At 44.3% G+C, this 22,426-nt stretch overlaps 1 protein-coding gene across 3 annotated transcripts in view; it reads right to left on the reverse strand.

Moving 5' to 3' along the window:
* Nucleotides 1-947: 947 nt before the first annotated feature.
* LOC135899658 (protein dispatched homolog 1-like) overlaps nucleotides 948-22,426 on the reverse strand; it is a 35,286-nt gene continuing 13,807 nt past the window's right edge. For 2 of the 3 annotated variants that reach the window (XM_065428970.1, XM_065428978.2), the window contains exons 6-11: nucleotides 21,742-21,940; nucleotides 19,162-19,359; nucleotides 12,941-13,184; nucleotides 12,064-12,336; nucleotides 9,744-10,337; nucleotides 948-7,907 (exon numbers count right to left, since the gene is read on the reverse strand). In XM_065428970.1, coding sequence (XP_065285042.1) covers nucleotides 7,257-7,907; nucleotides 9,744-10,337; nucleotides 12,064-12,336; nucleotides 12,941-13,184; nucleotides 19,162-19,359; nucleotides 21,742-21,940 — 2,159 coding nt within the window. In that variant the 3' untranslated portion in view covers nucleotides 948-7,256. The remainder of the gene's footprint in view (nucleotides 7,908-9,743; nucleotides 10,338-12,063; nucleotides 12,337-12,940; nucleotides 13,185-19,161; nucleotides 19,360-21,741; nucleotides 21,941-22,426) is intronic. The other variant, XM_065428983.1, reaches the window with a different exon arrangement.

The raw sequence follows: 22,426 nt of genomic DNA on the forward strand, positions 1-22,426 counted from the left end.
TCATCCCCTGCTGCACTCTTCGTTCGCTCTTTGATCCTTCACTGTGCTTATTCGCTCTGTTGGGCCGAAGGATGGTGCCAATGCAATACGCAGGAACGGATGCGTAAGAACTGAGCTCTAAAACATTTTGCACGTGACCGTCATTGCAGTCATTTATGCTTGACATCTCGTTCATAGCAATTGATAACTTTGGAGTCATGGCCATCACATCTGCTCATTGTTTGGCATGAAGATCTGACCAGCTTAGGCAAACAGGGAACATACTGCCACTGGAATATTGTCTAAATTTCCCAATCTTTTACAGACATAATGCTCCGACCACCTCCACAACATTGCTGAGAAGCATGTGCCAATAGATTCTATGTCTCAAGTTAAACCCATTTTCTTGTGTCACACAATATTTCAGACATCTCTGCAACAACTGTAAAGTCTAAAGCTACCCAGTGAAAGGTGTTTCTAGTGAGTTCAGCTTGTCCTCCATAAGTGCTTCACTCAAAATGTCACACTTATTGACAGGTAAGGAATTGTCAACTGCGTTCCATGAAAAGGTACGACCAATCGTAATTTTACGAGAGAGACGTGACAACAGTCGGTAACAATAAACACGTTACCCTCGCCACAAAGCTTCAGAAACGTAATTGAGAGACGAAGTAGATCATACTCCTCAAAGTTTAAGCTACTTAATAAGTCGAGATTAAAGTTTAAACCACCTTTGAATGCAAATTTGCCAGGTTAAGCAAGATGGAATGGTCACATTCGGTACCTCACTTTCCTACAGCTAGCACACACAATACATAAACAGGTCATAGAGCCACTCAGAGACAACAAATAATTGTGCACATCACTGAAAACAAGCGTTATACTATGTAGCATGTCTTCATCTCGGTGACCATCTTGGAGTGCATGACACGTCAAAGGAAGCGACACCAGTGTACAGTGCAGCAATGGTTAATGGCAACAGCACTTTGTTTTTGGTAACAAACGAACGAACAAACAACAAGAACAAAAAAACGTAACAGTCACAACACTCTTAACATTGGCGTGAGAAAAAGTACTCTCGCAGTATCACCACCATAACGTCTTGTGTAGATACAATCTAACTCTCACTAAGCCCTCTGTTCTACGGCTACGTGTCTTACGGGAGTCTCTTTGAGAGGAAACATGGCTGTACAACTTAAAGCGCACATTATGTGCATGAACGGTGGTGAGCATTGATCACATACCACAGTGAGCATATACTGAGTGCAGAGAGTTTGACTCAGGTTCTACATGTGTGTGTGCATGTGGTGCACATAACGCTTGCAGTGAGAAAAGAAATGCACAGCAAGAAACGTTTGGGCAGAAGATGCAGTCCCTTCGTGTGTGCCAGAGCAGGCGAGCAACCAGATGGCGTCACAAGCAGAAAAAGGTGGAAGGGGACAGTCATCATTATCAGCCCAATCATGTCCTCATCAATTAGCAGCCTAAATTGATGATGTCCACTGACTCCGAAAGCTTGCAGCGCTGCTTAGCACGCAAGGTCGTGTAAGTTGGCCTCCCCATACGGAGCGTGCGCAGCAACTGTAAGGGCATCAAGTGGCGCCACCTAGCGATGCAGCATGGAGTGTGGCAGCACTAGTGCTCTGTAGCCATGGCAACCGCTATAATTTCAGCCACCGTACAGCACAGGCATTCAACAGGCTTCGGGCTGCCCAGATAGCTTCTGCCATTATCCAGCTTTGGTGAAAATTTTGAGTTTCCCCTCCAAAAGGTTTCTTGCTCTGCGATTGCCGGCAAGTGTAAAAACAAAGTGGCGCATCAGTGCACCTTAGGCATGGTATTAGCACGCCCACAATGAGAGCAGCATGACGTAATGCACATGAAATTTTCACGAAACTTGGCATAATAATCACTTTCACTCACATTTATATAAAAAAAGAATCTACGGCATCTAAGCCATGTCCTACAAATAATTCACGTGCTTATAAGCGCAGTTCAACACAGAACACCACCAAAACATACTTCTGTTCCTACTGAAATCAAACTCTTGCGCTACAAACATGGCGCATGTTACTGCTGCCATTTGTGTCTAATAAAAGTTGCAGTACAGCAAAGCAGGTTAGCTCACAATCACGTCAATGACAGACCAAACTTTTGACAGCACAATGTAGTATGCGTGCACATGACAAAACAATGTGGCTTGCAATTTATCTCTTGTGTGACAGCTGTCAGCAGGAAATGAGTAGCGTACACAACTGCAAATATTGGCACCATTCCTCATGGTGCTACAAGCAACCGTGGTGCACAGCACCATATAATGTACATGCAGTCCACAGCGATAATGAAATTACATTCCAAGTGGAACTAACTCTATCACCAGAGGCAGTACATGTTGAATTGCACCATGTTATTTCACACACACAAAAGATGCTCTTTACACAAACTATCCCGTGGTATAAAAGAGCAACTCCGGCAGTTGTTTTGTTTTATGTATATGTAAGGTGTGAACTAAATCTCTATCATGCTTCCATGGTCTAGTGACGGTAAAACAAATGCTGCCAGAAAGAATCAAAATTAAATCTTTAATTTCCTTGATTTCTTCATGCCAGTACTAGATCATTGTCGCTTCTACGTGCACATTTTTAATGACATTTAAATATTGTGATGATGATAGTTTCAGTGAATGCAGTTTCTTTGCCAATCGTAGCATCATTGAAAATGTTACTTAGAAGGCAGAAGCTCATTAAATGTGGCTAAAAAAAAAACAGGCGTACTTTATGCAGCATTATTTAAGATTACTTCAGAAACGTGTTTATCACGCGTGCAGCGTGGTAACTTGGGGACAATATTATGCATTCAACGGCTGAACGATTTGTCAGAACACGGCATGCTCAAGTGGCACTAAGTTTTAGTGTCGCTATGTACATGTGGAACCAGACAAAATTTTAGAACAATGTGCACGTTTATCTCATTACTTGTTCCCGAGTGACGCAGGTATCACTTAAACTGGTTTCTGTATTGTGCAGACTGGATTATCTTGCACATGACAAAGGGCACAAAGAAACGTAAACCAACAGCTTCTTCAACATGGTAAAAAAAATTGCAGGAGTTGCGCTTCAACTTACTGAGAGTCAGGCATCAGTGAATATCTTCTAGATGAACTGACGTTTAATGTGCACCTTGTACAGGTGATGATGACTGTTAATATGAACATGCACATGGTTGACCTTTGCATGCCCTGAAATGTATGTACATAGAAATATCTACAACTCTGGAAACCAACTCTGCATGTCGCCATTTGGCACGCCTTAATAGTTTCTTTTAATCTTTCAACTGACAACTAGCTAACATTTTGACGAGGTTAATTACAATGAATGTAATGTAATATACTCGTCAAGCTAGTGAAGGCCTACATTTGTGTACATCCGACAAGTCATTTACAAAAGGATTTTTGACAAGGTTGGCACCGTTGATGTTCTACAAGTGCTAGAAACTGAACTCAGTGAAATTTACATGAACATCATGAATAACAGTGTTTCCCATTACTTGGGAACATTATGACACATGAAACATCGGCCAAGCTTTACTGCCTAGCATTCATGCAGTCCACTGACTTCACTTCACAGAATGAGCGCTCTCACAAAGCACAATCTTGAGCTTCTCTATACAGTGAAAAACAATGCATGTCCTCCATATCAAGTTCTTGAAACACAATACATATTTTAGCCAGCTTGGAGAGGCACTACAAGCTTATGGCTTGTTCAAACCTAGCCGTGAACTGTATGCCTCTCCCAAAGAATCTGAGACTCAATTTTGATAATTTTGTTCAGGACTATGTGAAGTTATCACTCTAGCAAAACCGTCTGCTTTAATTTCAACAGTAAGTTACATGTTCTGTCAGCAGCGGAAATGATGGCTGACGTATAGCCATATCAAAAAGACAGCCTTGTAGATCTCAATAAATGGAACCTCATAACAAACCAGGAGCCGGTATTAGAGGTAACTGGTTCACATATCTGCACAAAACATTACCCATATGTTCTTTTCCAGAGCATATGGTTTAAGTCAACAAAAGCCAGATATCAGATGACACAAAGGTGTTGTAAGGCTTTGTCCGACACAAATGCATATCTTACATATTTTACTGTAAAAAATAAGTGAAACCTCAAAACTGCCTAACAGATGATATTAAGAACGTGGAGAGATGAGAAAAACATGACAGGAATCTTCAGCTGCTGCAGACACTCATGACGTTTTGTTTTTCTTTCTTGCTTCTACACGCTACCAATGACACCTGTACCATACAAATCTCTTCTACAGTGTTTATGTACCAAACTAGCCTACTCTAGATCTCTGCTGAATTGTATGTACAGAAACAAACTACTGCTCGGTGGTGCTAGACTTGGTGCATTATACAAGGTGTGACAGACACATATGTGACGACCTTTGAGGAGGTATGCACAAGTTTTGCCACACAAGTTGTGACTTTCAGGTGCTGCTGCTCACTTTGGAGAGACACACAGAAGAGAAGACGCATGCTGGTTAACTCAGTCTGTCAGCCACCTGTCACGCAAGCAGGTGACGCGAACGTGTGATGTGACAACTCGGCAGACTGGTGGACATCGGAAGCACACATGTGACATGTCTTGCCATGAAGTCTCAGATATCTGGCATTCATGGCAGCAGCGCCAAAACACAAAGCTCCACTGCACGCATTACACTGAGCCACGTGGCGGCAGGTGTGACGAATAATGGCACAAAAGAGTCACGACACCGCATTGCGAAATTACAACTTAAGTGAACAGAATCTTCAGTAACCATGGCAACACAATACATAATACCTATTTCCATGCATCCACACATCATGCACACATCATGTGAAAGGCCAAATGAGCATAAGTTCTGTCACTGGAATTATAAGGCATGAATGCTGGTGAATGGCACAAAACAAATTGCACCGAAAACTGCATGCTTTTCAATAGTTACCATAACGTTCAAGTTCCTTCAATAACCTCTTAGTCTTCAAGTGGCATTTAACATTCATAAAAATTCTTCTAACGGTTGTCTCATATACTGGCAGCATTACATATTTGTAAATGTTGCAGTAGGTCCTAAAATAGGTCACTTTACTTTAGCACTGATAAGCAATGTTTCAGTTCAAATTGTTGAAATTACCAGTACTATATAGTCAAACAACGTGTCGAGGAAACTATTTTAGATGAGCTTAAATGTGTTTATGCTTTACAAAGCTGTAAAGCTTGCAAGAAATTGCTCCTATGTAGGCTTCGTTGGGTCCATCAGTATAACGTGTCTAGAAACAATCTGAACCATTATTTCATGAAATTTTTTTCAAAAGTCTACCAGCATAGATAAGCGTGTAGCGTGCAGTTCCCAAGTAGCCACACAGTTGGGCTTCAAGGCAAGGTCATCTTTTGACTATATGGTAGTTAGGTCCAGTTACAAAAGCATATGTGCCAGTACTTTGATCACAAAGTGTTGATCTTACTTGTGATGTTCACAAAGGCATTGCAAACAAATGCTACTCAACAAAGCAAGATTCTTTCGACAGCTTGATAATCACAAACTGTATCTGACATCCCTAGCTTGCAGGTGCCTGACACAACCTTGTGCATGCAATGTTATGTGTCATTAACATTCATGTCTCATTCAGCGATGTGTGCATGATGTGCAAGTGAAGCTTCATGTCAGCGAAATGCTACTGACAACAATAAGCTAACTTTCAGCTATAATGAATGGCTTTGGTGTCGAACACACTAGTTTAGTAAAAAAAAAAGTGCAGAATATGCTTGCTGCTCATGTTCTTTTCCTTTTGTTCATTTGCATTGTGACTGGCTGAAAGTAAAAGCACATTTTCCTCATTTGCAATATGTGACCGCAACGCTCTCATTCACTCAAAATGAAGACCACAGACAGTTGCCACTACTTCACATATAACATTATGGATAATCATTAGCTCACTCCATATTTACATGATCACATTAAATTGTAATTAAAAGCATAGCCACAATATTTGATCATTAGTAAGGCAGTCACTACTAAGTTTCTTTGCAATCTGCTGCATGCTGACCTTGTAACAAAGAGCAATATGTACATGTCAAGTGGTCAACCGTCAATATGTACATGTCAAGTGGTCACACTTTGAGCACCTCTGTTGCAGCTGGTTAACCCAAAGACGAAAGTAAAACGGAGACCTGGGGCTCGGTCCTGAGGAGTTTCCACTGTCCGCTGCCCTCTAAGGTGTTCTTGTTTGTAATAAGTGGGCAAGTACATATGCGCAAACCCAAATGCACACCCAACGTCCTGCAACAAAGAGCTCTTTTGGCCACTGACCTAAGAAGAGAAAACTTGGCAAGTTAGTGCAGGCTAAAGCCAACAGCACGGTGATACAAGCAAATACGAGTGTTCTCATATCCCTTCGCAATATTGCGACTTTTGCGTTTGTTTATAGCACACCTCATTGGTCATTTCCATAATATTATTACATACACATTTCACGGACCTTACAGTGACTGTTTTTTAGGCCCCTCTACAGCCATGTCACAGCCAATTGCAGTAATTCATTACTACATTTTAAACTCACCAAATGTGGCCTGGTGCTCTTTGACCATACTTCGCTCTTGTGCCACAAAACACCAAATTCATCATCATCATCATTATCATCATCATGAGCACCAAGCTGAGTGACACAACACAGCGCTTGTGTTGTTGCAGTCTGCTTTGCCCTTGTGTTTGCCATGTGCCATGCTATTAGCTTTAACTGCTGACCCTTGCGCTTACGGCGTTCAACACGGTTTTCACTGCCTCCTTGTGGCGAGCATGACCCTTCTTGGCTGTGTCACTTCACTCTGAAGCTAGAATTAGCCATCAAGAAAATCAACTCTTGGGGTTCCTGCCTTTTCCACCTTGCACAAGATAGCCACCGTTTGGTTCATTCACACAATGGTGTCAAAGATCTCGGCCTCTTCCACGTTGTACCACGTAAGCAAACAATGTCACATTTGCGATCGTCCAATACATGACGTAACACTGCAGCTCTCAAACTATAGCTGGCTGTCACACTTGAGTAAACAGTGTACTGAAAAACAAGCCCCTGGCATTAAGGTAGCACGAGCCTTTCAACAAATCTCTCTTCGCGGTCTTTGTTTTGGCACTTAATCTTGCCGATGCCCGCCTCAACGACTGGGAGGATCCCTTTAGAAATGCAGGAACAATCCCTGTGGTTTGCTCAGCAAGCATAGTGTGTCATCAGCACTGGCTCACACAATGGGGTCATCGTGAATGTCCTCGTCGGCCCCGCACACGATGGTCGATGAACTGGTGGCCCCCGACACGTGGCGTGGACTCGGGTCGCCGTGATATGTCACACTCACGACCGGAAGGCTCACTTTCCGGCGGGCGCCGTGAGTTCTTGCGGCTGCCGCGGACAGGCTCCCCGAGCGCTGCCTTGCCTTCTTCTGCTTCTTTTTGTTGCCGTTGCCGAAGCGGTTCACCGCGCTGCCGCCGTTGAGCGCAGCAGCAAGGGTCAGCGGCTCGAGCTCGTGGCTCTCGCTGTGTATGATGGCGGCGGGGCAGCTGGCGCTCGAAGTGGACAGGGTGGACTCGGAGAGGGCGTACACGGTCTTGTCAACTGGTGCTGGTGACGCACTCTCGCAGCAGTGTAGGCTCGGGTAGTCGAGCTGCAGCTGACCGCGCTGTGGTCCGGCGACGCTAAGCAGCGAGTGGAAGAAGAACGTGGCGTACACCCACGAGACGACTGTGATGAGCATGAGGAATGTGCCCACTTGCAGGTAGGCGAGCACGAATGAGGGGAACATGAGTGCGCCGGCCAGGAAGCTCGTCAGGGCTGCCATGGTGACGGGGCTGCCGACGCGGGACAGCGACTGAATCACCGAGGTCTCGCGATCCTGCTGCAGCCAAGTGGGGAGAGTGAAGGCAAATAAGACTGGCAGATTGGCAATACTTCAGGGGAATATATACGTTCTTCAAGACAAACTTTGGTGAGTTCAACTGTTTTGACACACTTAACAGCTGAGGGACTTTCTACCTACAGTGCCCTTCTCTTAAGCCAAACTTCTGACGAGACAAGCATATTTCTACGGTCCCTTCCCGTCTGCCTCAAACAAAGCGTACTAGGGACAGAGTTCACGATGTCAAACAGTGTAAGGCAATAAACGTTTGCACATAGTCGTGACCAACATTACAAGGCACACCTAACCAGCATTTAACCATCTAATGGTTACTCCACAACTACAAGCATAGTAATTCACTATGTACTACTGACAGCAACATTCCACATAACGTCCCTCACTGTTTGTTAATATCTGTGATGAAACAGAAAAACTAACTCCTCACATAAAACTGCGACTGAAAGGACTTGCAAAAGCAAGTTTAGGCCTCTCTCGCACACAGGGCCTAACTTATGCTCTTGCTCATCAATCAGCACTTCAAGTGCACAATGACAAATTTGTGCTAGCAAGAAGCAGATAATATGAGTCTCAGCGATGCCTGCGTATGCTGCCGTGCTCTACTGTGGCGCCATCTAGCATGCACTTGGCAAATATGGCCATAACCTCCCAGATTTACGTGCGTACCTTTCTACATTTTACCACCTATGTTGTTTTCTTTTTGGTTTTTGTGTGACTAGACATATGACATGCAAAAGGTTTCAGACAAAATGCCAACTCAGTGCATGTCTCAAAAGCACACACGACACACAAAGGCTTCAGACAAGGGCTTTCACAAACAGTGTAAACGCAAGGTATAATTTGCTATCACAAGTAAAAACAAAGAATAACAGAAGATGCTCTGCACTGCGGGTAGTGGAGATTGAGGTATGCCCTAGCGTCTATGCGTGGGCATTAACCTGCTCTGTCATCCCTGCGCCTCTACGCTTTCTGCTCGCGATGGTTGTAAGCACTCCACTCACAATGGGTTGCATTAGGGGCCCTCGCATCGCGAGGGAGCCCCTGACAGCTTCGCTCAATGTAAGCGTGGGTCTTCTCTCTGGGAACAACACTGGGTACGTACATGCTTTCCTCTTGTCGTCCTTGGCATAGGATCCCTTTGGTTCCTGCGAACCCTGGGACCGGGCATGCAGATTTTGGGGCTAGTTAATTCATTGCATCAACTAAGTCATAGCGCTGGATTGACATAGTTGATGGCGCACGTCCTGTCATCTTTCTTGTCGGTGTCAATCCAGCGCTATGACTTCAATTGACTGGGACCAGCCATTTGTGCAGTGTTGGGTGCCTGCCAGGGACAATAAATGGTTTCCGCCAACTCAGCTAGGCAGTACTGTGTTCTATTGTGTTCGTAGCGCTCCGTAGCCCCTTTGCAGCCTCAGTACGGGTGCAGCGGCGTGCTAGACGACGGGTGACGGCTCGCTAAGCTAAAATCTACAATGGTCAGTGCTCCTGTGAGATCCTGAGACCCTCGTAAGGTTCAACGTGCAATGACATTCAACGCTGTGACATGGTGCTCACCACACCAGCTTGGCCAAATCTCTCGAGCTTTTTCAGAGCCTTGCTTTGTGCTGACAATCATTATGGGGTGCTTATAAGATTAGAATGTCGTTACATATGGTTACTTGCATAGGTCGTAAGCACAAATTTTTAGGCGTGAAAATAAGTTTTTGACCACATTTCATTAGTGGCATCAGACTGTGCTCTTCACTAACCCACCTGTGCACAAAACGATACATGTTAAGCATAGATGTACTGTTAAAACACTGCACAAATGCTTACCTGAGCTGACAGGCGGTAGGCCACACCGTAGTGTATCGTGTAGTCAACGGCCAGGCCAATAGCCACCGACACCGTGATACTCTCCAGCACATTGAGCCGCCAACCCATGAGCACCAGAGCTCCCACCGTCGTGCAGATGACACACGCAATCGTGACGATGGCGTACAGGCTCACGAGAAGGTTCAGCGTGGTCACCAGCAGGGCCACAAACGACACACCCACCGCGACGCCCATGGCGACCAGCGTGCCTTCTGCCAGGCTGCTCTGGAGGTCGTAGAACTCGAGGTCACTGGTGAACCACCCGTTGCGAAGACCCGGTGGCGCAGACTTCATTTCCTGCTCAATCCAGCTTTCAACGCGGTGCCAGAAGTTGTCCATGTCGTGGTGCGAGTGGGAGTAAGAGTAGACGCTGTCGTACTCGAGCACGATTGCCCGTACTGTGCCGTTGCGTAGGAAGCGCGGTCCCGCCATGCCGGGGACAAAATAGTAGCCGGGAGACTGGTGCAAGCTTGCGATGGCTCTCCGCAGGCAGAGGCTGAAGACGTCCCTCGGGTATGGGAAGTGGGAAGACTCGCAGCAGGGAAAGCGGTCGGCCTGTGAATGATTAAGTTGAAGACCAATGTGACAGGTCAGCAGTTGAATAGCAAACTACAAAGATCTATTATTTGAGAACTCTATTTATATTTTACTGTTAAATAATAATGATGATGATGATGATGATGATAATAACATTGTTGTGGTTCTGTCATTTTGTCATTTCACACACATAACTCAACCATTTACCACTCATTGGGACCAACCAACATTTAGTTCCAATTCCAACACAAATACGCATGAACTTAGTCTGCTACTACAACTTACCTGGACAGGAAGCTTTAACTCTAACAGTCCTAATTGATCATGGGCCTAATACATATTTCTATTCGTCTACCAGCAAGCACCATGGCAATAATACCCATTACCTATAAAGTGCTAATATGCACCCAGTTCAACTTTCTCTTGGACTGACAGAAAACTAATAAGCGACTGTACTAGACTAATACTATAAACTTCTATCAAACTAATAAACATCTTCTATGTCAAATACAAAGAACTTATTAGACTAACACAAATGTATATTGGAATTTTTGCTAGGGTATAGTTTTTGACGTAAGAATGCAGCAGGAAATACTCCACTGCCGAATTCAAAGAGAATTAGTGGAGATGAGCCAGACAATTACATTTACTCATTTCTGTGACAGCATGGCAAAGGCGACTTTGTTATCGGTATCCTTTGGGAACAATGTTTTGGAGCACAGAGGCACCAAGTGCCGACACTGTGCGGTTTTGTGGGTGGAGCTTGTTGTGAATTCTTGGGTTGCCATCAAAATTTATAGAGGTTCTGCTGTGGTCGGCCATCCGTCTGCAGACCAAGTTCAATGCATGTTCATGCCAGCTGCTTCTAGACAGTTCAGTACATATGTGCTCTTGTGGAAAATACAAAATAGCGGGTAGCAATCTCCAGTAAATAAACCACATGGCTGAGTCTTGGTAAGACATGTGTTTCAGTGTATATGAAAATGTTGCTCTGAGTTAGATTGCTATGGCATGCCCATTTTCTTTTTCTTCGATGCCTGCCTGCTTTCAGAAAGAAAATGCGACATCCATGGGGGGAAAAAAATTCGAGTTGGTTTGCCTCATGCACCTTTGTGCCAAACATCTCGCTCCGCACACATTTGGGGGGAAAAAAAATGCAAGCTGCTTTGTCCCACCGGCCTATGTCACACCCACACCTCGTTGTGTGCCACACCTTTATCACAGGCCTAATTCACCCCTCCCCCGTCTCTCTTTCGGCCCCTTGCCAATGCTGAAAGGGTGGAAAGGAGACAGGAGAGAGGCGACAAAGGCCATACAGGGTGTGGCCAAGCGACTCTCATTCTTTTTGTTTTCTTTGCCTTCATTTCGCATTCCTTTTCTTTTCGGTACAGACACCCGTTAGCCATACTTACTCATTATGATCAATAATGCGGCATGGGAACATTGTAGTAAGCAGTTTATTTTACCATAGAAACATAAACAAAATTTGATGCAGCAGTTGCTCATTGTTACATCTGAATATTGTTAAAACCAGTAACGCTGTAAGTGGGTTTGACTTTACTCCTTTCCATCTATTTACTGAAATGGTTGTTCAGTCTGCTTTTTTTTTTGTGCAACCTGGTTGTAAGAACGTGATTTTCTTGCCAAGTGAATATTGTTTTAAGTGGGTTCAACTGTGTGATGCCATATCACCATAAATGTTGTTGTTGGTTGCATTAGAGGAAAGAAAAGTCGCTGCACGCACCTGCTTGAAACTGTCGACACACCGCCTCTCCATCCAAGACTTGAATGTCTCGATAAAACAGCCCGAGAAGAGGACGCCGAGTGCCGAACGGTGGAAGCTTTGCGCACGCAGCCGCTTGCAGAAGGATAGCAACCACTCTTGCGAGGCTGGGTCCGCAACGTCGAATTCAGGGTCAAACACCACTGCCCCTTTGTTGGAAGGGTCAAGGTAATCGCCAGTGTCCACAGGAAGCACACCCCAGATGATGCGTATAGGCAGTCGGTGGAACGGGTCCTGCATGCAGGTGATCTGGTGAGCAGAATCCTCTGACAACCTGCTGTATGAGCTCAAAGCCTGCTCTTTTTAAGCCTCTGTATTTGAGCTGCTGTATACTCGGTGCCACTTGGTGCTCACACAACCTTCCGAGGGTGGCTTTAGCATGGCTCACAACAATACCTCTTTTTGCTAACTTCGAGTGAACAGTTCAAGATACCCTTTCTTGAGACTGTGGCTGGTATCTCCAGCATACATCAACAACTCTGAATACTGGGATGGTGCATTACAACTTTTAGGTCATATGACTAGTCTTCAGAGACGTTGGAGTTGTATGGGGGAGGGGGCAGTGTATTAACATGACAGTTACCTCTGCACTGTATGAAAATTCCTGCACACGTGGGATTCCCATATAGATTGATGTCTTGCAAGTAAAGATTTATGGAGAGAAAAAAATCATCATGTTTTGGATTTCTCACTGCATTTTGCTGTTCTTTGCCTACCTGCAATTATGTGCTAACTATCTGCCACGGCTAAAAAGTTCAATCTTGTCCTAACCAGCTACTGCAATAAATGTTTTAGGACTGCTCTCAAGAACACAAGAAACCTGCGAATAATAATTTACCCTGCTCCGTGCCTTCTCGAACCAGAAGCGCTCCTTCAGGTCAAGGTCATAGCGCTCGAACAGGTGGCTGGCACTCAGAACTTGAAACTCGGGCGACTCGGGCAGACGCAGGCGCGGGTGGACAAAGATGGCCACCGCCCCACCAGCGGCCACCAGGGTCAGCGATAAAAGCCAGAACCACCGCAGCCGAATCACGATGCACGGCAGGAGTTTGTCGTAGAAGACACGTGCCGCTTCAGCAAAGCTGCATTCAGTGCCAAGAAGAAAATTTGCATATATTCACTACATTGAATCACTTGCCAGTCACCAGCCACTGTATAATGTATTGCTAAGCATAATATGAAAACTATTTTCAAATATTCCGTGGGAAAGGCTTAATTACCAGTGGAAAAAATAGAGGAGAAAGTTTGGCTTCTCCAATTTGCACAAAAGCTATAACACTGGTATGCCAGCGTTATGTCGAAGAATTTTCCATACTTGGCCAGTTTACGTGCAGAGAAAGTTCTCAAAACTCGCTATGTTAACTGTAATTCCCTTAGAATGCAATATAATCACTTCTTTATCAGTAGAATGTTAATTAGCCTTGAGCAGATGCTATCCAAATAATTGACGTCAGGGGCAGCTATTGAGAGAACTCTTGAGATGATGTCGCCATGCCACCCACCTTTAATTTATTTGCCTTTAGTGGCTTACCAATCCTCCACATATGGTAATAAGACTAATGTTTTCAGCATCCCAGAACTATTATTTATGAATCTTGCCAAGCTTATCTTTTCATTCTTCTCTAGCACACTTTTAACATCTTTAATAACCCAGGGTCTATGAGCGACATTATAGGGGAATGCTCTGAAGTGGTCTTCCTTTACAAAAATCACAGCAAAAAATTATGTTGTGCTTCTATTGAATTTGGTTGCATACTATTCACAACCACACAAAGAAAAAGACACTGAAGCCAGCTGAAAAAGACCCTGGCTTCATTCATTGTCCGAATGAGACAATGTGTCATTGTGCTTCACATTGTTCATTGCATTTCAAATTGTGCTTAATTGTTTGAAATACACAAGGAAAACAGACAATGGGTCCATTGTCCATTTTATTTGTATGGTTGTGACTATACAATAAAAAATCGATCAAGCCCCTTGAATCCCCTTACTCTCCCTTGCTTGTTGCATACTATGAAGTTTCCGTTGAGATGCAGCTGAATATCATGCACAATTTTCGCAAGCGTTGACCATTATAGCCTTCTTCCAATGTTCACAAAAACTCTCAGCCTCGTGCATGAACACTATGGTGTTCTCAGCACCGGGCATTCTCGCATCATGCTCTCATTCTAATGCAGAAGTGGCAACCAGAGACCGATTCTGCAACCTCAGAAGCAGAATTACAACAGCCAGCGCGACACCCTGGTGGCTTGTGCCGCAGAGCACGAAGCTGCGGTTTCGAGTTCCAGCTGTAGCAGCAGCATTGCAAAGGTAGTGGAATACAAAAGCACTGGTGCAATCGGCTTTCCACACACACCGCAGAACCCAAGGCGGTCAAAGTCAATGCAAAGCCCTCCAGCATAGTGCCTCTCACAGTGCCTGTGTTAGTTTCAGATGCTAAGTCTGACCAACTTGTCCCCTATAACCAGTAGCATAACCAGTCCCATAACCAGTCACCAAGCTTGACTCTATCTTTAGAAAACTAACCGGTTCTTGTTTAAAGGGGTAGTAAAAAGAAATATTAAGTAGAGCTGCATTAGTAGGTTACACTTCCACAATACCACAAAAAGTCATTCTTACTGTAAGAAGAGGCTGGTAAGCCAGAAAAGATGCAAAACCAAAGAGAGTTGGTGCCGATGGCTTAAGGTTTTCAAACCTGCTCGCAGTGACATAACAATGTTTTATGACGACTTTGGGCTTAGATAATATTTTTATTCATAGATATACTACATTGTATTCTAAAGGGGCCAAACACTGAAGTTGGCAAGTTTCAATAACTTTGTGTTACAACAGGCCAAACAGGAGAAAATACAGTGAACCCATGAGAAAAAATTTACAAACCAAGAAGATACATAGACCGAAGTCAGAGAAAAGTACTGTGGAGAATATGCTGCGGTGGGCAGCTATTGTTCTCGACTGCACGCAAGTGGCTTCTTTTCTTGTTTACATGAGATCTAGCAGCCAGAAAGCATATCATCCAATAGCAGTTTTTGGGAATGTACTGAACGATGGTGCCAAAAGATCATGCTTTTTGGGAAGGTATCAACCACTAAAAAAGAAACATAGCTCTATGGGCTAATTTCTTTGTTGTTGATTGCAAACGTCGACGCCAAGAAATACTAAACCGTATCATATCAACAAGGTTCCGCTGTACTTCGAAATACAGGGCAGCATGCTGATCGACCGGCACTTGAGTTTGGGTGCTAAACTCTTTAAAAGTTGAAGTTTGGTTCTTACTTTTGTTTCTTGTAATAAATTGATTACCAATAAATTGCTGAAATTTAGAGCTTTGAATGAATACTTTATTATTATTAAACGATTAGGTGTTTCTATTCAGTACCACTGTCACCATCTAACTATCAACTCTCACATTTGTCACATGCACTTGCCTTATAATCACAGCCCTTTATGCAAGGGCACAGGTGTGAATATTTTGTCACATTGCACTGTATTGATCATTATTCATGATTTATAACTGCACTGGTTTCATTTACTGGTCACCGTAGTTGCGTGCAACGGGTCATGCACCCTCTTAACTCTGTTCCTTAGAGATCTTGGCTGGAATGTTTCAATTTTTCTTTTTCCTCCTCATATGGTCCATTTGCAAAGCAATCTCAACAGTTTGGTGAGATCACTATCATGTGAACAGCTCGTAAATAAAATACATAACTAGCGAATCCCATTATACATTAGCATTGCGATTATTTTTTACAAAGTTCTTGCAAACTGCATATATTTTTATAAGTTCTTGTTGTACTATGCATGTGACGGTATGACTTTTATTTATTCATTGCTTTGAAACACCTATGTACATGCTCGAACAAAACTATCAGACTCCCCAGCATTTTTCAAGCTGTGATTGGGATTGATGGTGCTTGATAGATTGGCAGTTGGCAAAGCAGTTAGTTAGCATTAGTTCTTGTTTAAGGCATAATTATATGTCTGGAGAACATTCTCAAGCAGAAACAATGACAATACCTTTGCTAGCTGATGCAGACACCAAGGTCAAGACTAAATGGATGGGGGTTGCCTCTACACATGAGGGTATATGTGCTTTATGTGTTCTGTATGCCCCTATGCTTCCATGTCTTGTATTGAAACAGTGCTAACCTTCATCTTTATTCTAGCAACTCGGCAAGACGATTTTGCACTTATCACTGCTTTGTCTACACTAAGCTTTTGCATAAAGATTCCTTTTTTTTTTTTGGTCTTGAAAGACTTCCGAGTTTGATCGGAGCTTATCAAGAAATGAAAGAAATACCTCCGATTTCGATCGGACGTTTCAAACAGCTTCGAAACTGTGGGCATAATATTAACTTTTCAAATGAGCAAGAACAAATTTTTGCACGAATGGTCATTTCACACATAAGCCCACACTCTATCCTTAAAAATTCCCAATCCTATAATTTCTTTCACAGTCAAAGTGTATGAAACTTGCAGCAAGCCTTGAGCGCACTGGAGTCAGTACAGTACAAACATTAGAGCGATAGCTCTGCTACTTCAGGTACGAACCTAGAAAATGCCTGGTTCCATAAGCCTGACCTTCAAGCTCAGCCAAGGTCAAACTGGGACTTGGCCTGCCACTACCGGCGGCTACTGCATACGCAGCGTGGGTGTTCCTATCTTGAAAGTCATCTGCGATGTGGACAAAGTGCGTCGAATGCTGGTAGCTTCGTACGCATTGTGCTTCCGATGCTTAGTTCACGTTGAAGTGAGACGCAGCATGAAGATCAATTCGCTCGTTGCTGCTGCTGCGCTAAGCAGTGTCTGTGTGTTGTCTTGTGGTGCAATTGTAGATGCGGTAGTTGCTGACGGTGCCGAGCAGCATCTGTGTCCTTTCCCAAAGCAAGAAAAACCATGCTATCGCTCGACAAACTTGATTTACCCGCGTTCATCTATGGCAGTTTAGTTTTTGTTCTTTTTCCCGTGACACTCTCATTTTACCTAGACCTTACAAATTCTGCCAGAATGTTTTACAAGGTTTCTACAGACTCGGGCAAGCAATTACTGAAACAGATGTATATCCATGATGTATGAAATTCACCCCGTGCATAATCATTATCATCACCCCTACCTACCCATGTTGCACCAAATTTTTCATACGCAGCGGCGTTCGGTTCATCTGATAGACGTGCATGTTTACACCTATCTCGTTTATGTTTACGTGCCTGTATTTTTGCATCTAAGCATGTCCACTCGCAATGACAGCTTTGACGAAAAATGTGAAGAGGAAAAGTATCTCACGTAATGCAAATGTTCAAATCCTTTCACCTGAATAATTACCGACTGTTGACTACTGCGTTTGCTGTCCGTAATTCTTGTGTTGTATGCTTTGGCTACTTCTTGGTCAAGTGGCTAGCACATTGAAAACAATAACACTACCTGTATGCAGTCACATGATTTGTGTTGCATTGCTAAATGTGATGAGTCAGTTCAGCTAATGGAACACTCATGCTAAGACAGACATTTAGTGCTTCTCTTGTTCTTGCTTTGTTTGCCCCTGTTTGGAACATTTCAAATGAGCCTTAACCAACTCTCTGACCTCACCACCTGGTGTCAAGACCGTGCAAAGCACAAGTGGGAACTGCACTGTGAAGTGCCAGGTGGTCAACCGGCAGTTGTCATCGTTTTAATAATCAGCCAATTTATGTCTTCTGCAACACGAACGCACCACCTAGAGAGATATCTAACTGCCCCTGCCCAGTGTTAACCAACTTTTTCCCAATTTCCTAATCTCGCCATCCCATCTTCGTCACCAGTTGTTACAAGTTACACGAACCAGTTATTAGAGAGTAGTCGGTCCCCTTAACAGACCAAACTAAACTGTCAGCCACAAATTGCACGATATAGGTGGGGCAACTGCATGCCCCCTGGTGGCTGTGCCGACGAATTAAGTGCCACCAGTGGTGGCAACAATTGCCCTGTCCAATCCTCTAGCGCCCTCAACCGCATTTCCATTCCCTTGGCACTCTTTCTGTTACTGTTTACCCCAGCTACCTGATCTATGCCTTATATCACCTGCCCAGATTCACTTGTTCTCACTAGAGTACTGGCTGCAACTGTTTGCTCTAGAACCCATACTATGATAATTCTCCCTCTTAACATTATGCTTATCATTTCTCATACAGTCGCTCACCGCCCAGTCGATCCTTACCTCTCTTTAAAGTTAATTTGCTACAAAGTACTGGCAGAATGCATTGCATGTATACATTTGTTTTTGAGGATGTTGGCAAGCTGCTGTTCACGACACGAGAGTGCTCGCCATATTTACTCTGAGCCATTTTTACTCATCTGGAGCGTCTCTTCTCAGGATGTTGTGATCACAGTCTCATCCTGATCAATAATGGTTTTAGAGCACTCGAAACAGTGTTGGTAAATCTGCTTTTGACAATGTGAGCATGTCGCAGTCAAAAACACTCCGTTTTTGTTGAAAGGCACCAAGTATTGATGATGATGATAACTTTTCCACTATGTATTTTGTTATATTAATGTTTTATTGTCCCTAGATGACTTCTGTATATTTTTTATTTTCATATTGTGGTGACAAATGTCATAATGTGAAAAGTGAAAACAAACCCCAATTTTCTAAAATGGCATCTGAAGACTGTGCTTTGACTAGAAAAGCAGTGTTGATGCTCCCAGATGACTCACTAATAAGTACTTAAGTATATTGTAAGAAGCAGCAAGGAATTCATGAGCATAATCCCCCTTGGGATAAAATGGGGACTACTGGGAAATTACTGGGATATGGGGAATCACTGGCTATTTACACTGCTAAAAAATTGCAGACTCCAAAAAGGCAAAGCTGTCGTTAAAGTGGCTAAAAACTCATTAAGTTCAGCGAATTTCTTGCTATGTTACTGATCGGGTATTCTGGTCGTGCCCCCAACAATTTTTAACTCTGGGACACCCCAGTGTGAGACTCATTCTGTACCCGTTAAAATGTACCGCACCACTGTACTATATCTGAAATCTGAACATTGAACTGAAAAGAAAGATTGCTACGATAGGTTTCCTGACCTGTGATGGAGACGCCACAGTGCGGCACAGACGGGGGAGCAACACCAGAAGCGCTTGAGCCGTGGCAGGTACACCCCGAATGGCGGCACACAGAGGCAGCATGTTGAGGAGCACCACTTCTCAGCCACGATGAGCGCTGCAGGCAGCCATGTCACCGTGAAGAAGAAGCTCGCCAGCACAGCCGTGCCGGCAAACAGGCTGCGAATGATAAGAGAAGGAAGCAGGCAGTAGTTATTGCAATCACTGTTCTGTCGTGCAACATTTAAGTCGTGAAGTTTCCCCCAAACGATTACTTGAAGGAACTCTGGTGCTGCGATGTTAAGCTACCATGGGAATGATACACAGTACTGCGAGTATCCGCGCCTATACCAACCCATGCAGCCTGCCGGAGTTATCGTGTTGTCATATAGTAGGCGCAGCGTGTCCAGTCGATTTCCCTCGTTTTCATTCCTTCTCCCTCTCTCCTCTTCGCACAAGTGCCATGTGAGTAGCCTTGGCCATCTCGCCACCACGGTGGTTGCGCGTTGCTGTTTTTGAGAACGGCAATCGTTGAGAACTACTGCATTTATAACACAAGGTTTTGTTGAAGGTCCCCTTAGTTTCCTCTAATTTTTTGTAGGAAGTTTTATTGTTTGAACAAACCATTTTTGGTTTCACTGGCTGGACGGATGGATGGATGGATGGATGCCATGAGTGTCCCCTTTGTAAAGAGGCAGTGGGGTGCACCAGCAAGCTCTTATTATATTGCCTAATGGCCTAGCTTATCCTAAAGAAAAAGGAAAAAAAGAAACATGAATTCCCATCGCCAAACTTTCTGAACCTCTATTGGGAACTTTGTTTTTGTACGCCTCCATTGTTTGTCATTTCCCTACTTTTCTTCCACCAATTTTCAACTGCCAATGTGTCAGCCTTGAAGCGCCCCTGGTGGCCATTCTTTGCAACACTCCATGATGTCAAACCCCCTGTTCTTTGTTCAGCCATTAGGCCTCTCTGTGAACTGTGTTCGGGACATCAAAACCATCATCCTAATTTCTGTCCAGTGCAAAATGAAGGCTCATATTAGAGCTTGCATCACACAACACTAATACTCAAAAAAGATGATAAATATTTACTATCCACATTACTAGCAACAGATGCAATGTAGTTTAAATATGTTTTGTAAGCACATTTACGCACCCTCCTCTATGTATGTTTTATTGGTTATGACAATGAGAAGTTGCTGCAGTGTCAACCTTTGCATGTTTCCATGGCGAAATAACCTGCTTAATACAGCGCCCCGATGCCGCATAATCGCTTATAACCAAGGCTGGCTGCTGGGTGTCCGAGTCAAAAGGTAATGAAATGCGAAATCCTTGAAAAGAAAAAAATTAAAACGAGAAATTTGAGCCATTGCACGATCGCCCGCTGCTCTAAAATCCACCGCACGCTCATTTTCCAGCCTTCTCCACACGCCTCTGTCCAGTCACCCTTCCACCTCTCCAAACACGAATGGACTGCGGCCATAGCTCTACGCCCCGCCACCCTCCGAAACAAGAACGGACTGCGCCAACTGCACTGCTCGCATGTTGCTCGCTGGCTCCTCATTCAGCGCAGTTCTGCAAACAGCTTAATATCTCCCCCTCGTCTTTGTTGGCTGCATTGAAATCGTTCCTGACCTCATGGTTTCTCAGCCTCGTTCAACTCGTCGCTGAAACAGAAGATGCCTGATCCAACCGCTGATCATCGGCGATGCACGATGTTGCTGATGAAAAGAAAGTGCATGCTACAGAATTGGAAACTAAGTGTTTCTAAGCGATGAGGCGATCGTCGCAAATGTGCTTGCATCGGATAGCGAAGGCGACAACGGCAGCAATGACACGGTAGGGCAAGCTGCCTCAACGTTGTCCTCACAGGAGGCCCGGCAGATGTTTCAGTCCCTTTGGGGCTTCGTTTTTGCAAGGAACCTTCCGCTGCACTTTGTGGAGCACCTGGATGCCTTGGAGATGGATGTCGGCAAACTTCGCGTAAAGCATGCAAGGCTGACGGTCATAGTGTTTTCTCATGCAATCCGGTGAGAAGTACGTGGCGAGATGCTTGTGGCGATCTCGCCTCGGCGTTTCTTCTGGATTTCTCAAGCTAACAGGCTGCCGTGGCAACCTTCTTGCATATCTTAAAAGGCCTCTTTTTTGGTCACCCAAGTGATGCCTCAGCGGTGCTCACATATCGCTTGCCACCGGTGACCCTTCCTTGCAGCTGTTATAGCAGTGCCATTCTTTAATGCCAACAGTTGTAGCATTACTGCCGACAGCCCCCGTCACACGTTAACGCCAAGGAAGCAGTTCCATGTGTGAACACAATCAGCAGCCGGATGGAGGAAGGCGGCGAGGAGGGACACTGGCGTCCCCACCATTGTAGTTTTCTCACATCGGCTCTGTCATCCCCCTATTTTGATTTTTTTTCATGCAATCCTTTTACAACAATTATTGGTTATAACAATGGAATTTTCGTTAAGTGAAATATTGTTATAAGTGGGTTTGACTGTATACTGCTATGAAGCAGGATGTCATTATGTCAGACTATGACCAATCAGCGAAGACGCACCCGAAGCAGCGAACAGCTGTGATACTGCTGACACAGCTGGCAAAAAAGGCAGCAGCTGTAGTGACGCTGGTGACCAGCATGGAGAGACAGGCGTGGTGCAGCGTGTCCCGGACCAGCTTGACCAACGTGCCGCTGTTTTTCTCCGCCTTGGCTGCCCCCCACGTCTTGCAGTATATGAAGGCGTCATCTGCTCCAATACCTGCAGCAGATGTGCAAAAAAAAAAAAAAAAAAAAGCCATGGTCAGACCATTGCCCACCCTCATCAGCCTAATTTATGTTCACATTGGGACAAGTTGCCTCTCCCAGTGATCTTCAACTGCCTGTCTTGTGTTAGCTGACTCTATCCTATGCCGGTAAATTCCCTAATCTCACCAGAACCCCTAATTTACTGCAACTATTGACTGGTTTCTCCTTTCTAGATTCACGAGGGAGGTAGTGGTGAAGTAGTACCCCAGCAAGGCCAATTCTTGTTCTGAAAATGGAGCACCTTTTGGAAGCTCCGTGAACTTTCCTAAAATTGTTTCACCCGGATTAGTATAACCACACTGGCTCTTGGCAGGTCTCTTTTTCTTTTTCCAATTCATGCGTCCCCTTAAGCCTGAAAAATGCTGTGGCTTGGACAGGAATTTGAGCTGAGGACTCCGAGTAGAAGAACACAATCCTCTACCTTTACTCCACACCACCA

The sequence above is a fragment of the Dermacentor albipictus genome, chromosome 10 (genome assembly GCF_038994185.2).
Source record: "Dermacentor albipictus isolate Rhodes 1998 colony chromosome 10, USDA_Dalb.pri_finalv2, whole genome shotgun sequence".
NCBI classification, from domain to species: domain Eukaryota; kingdom Metazoa; phylum Arthropoda; class Arachnida; order Ixodida; family Ixodidae; genus Dermacentor; species Dermacentor albipictus.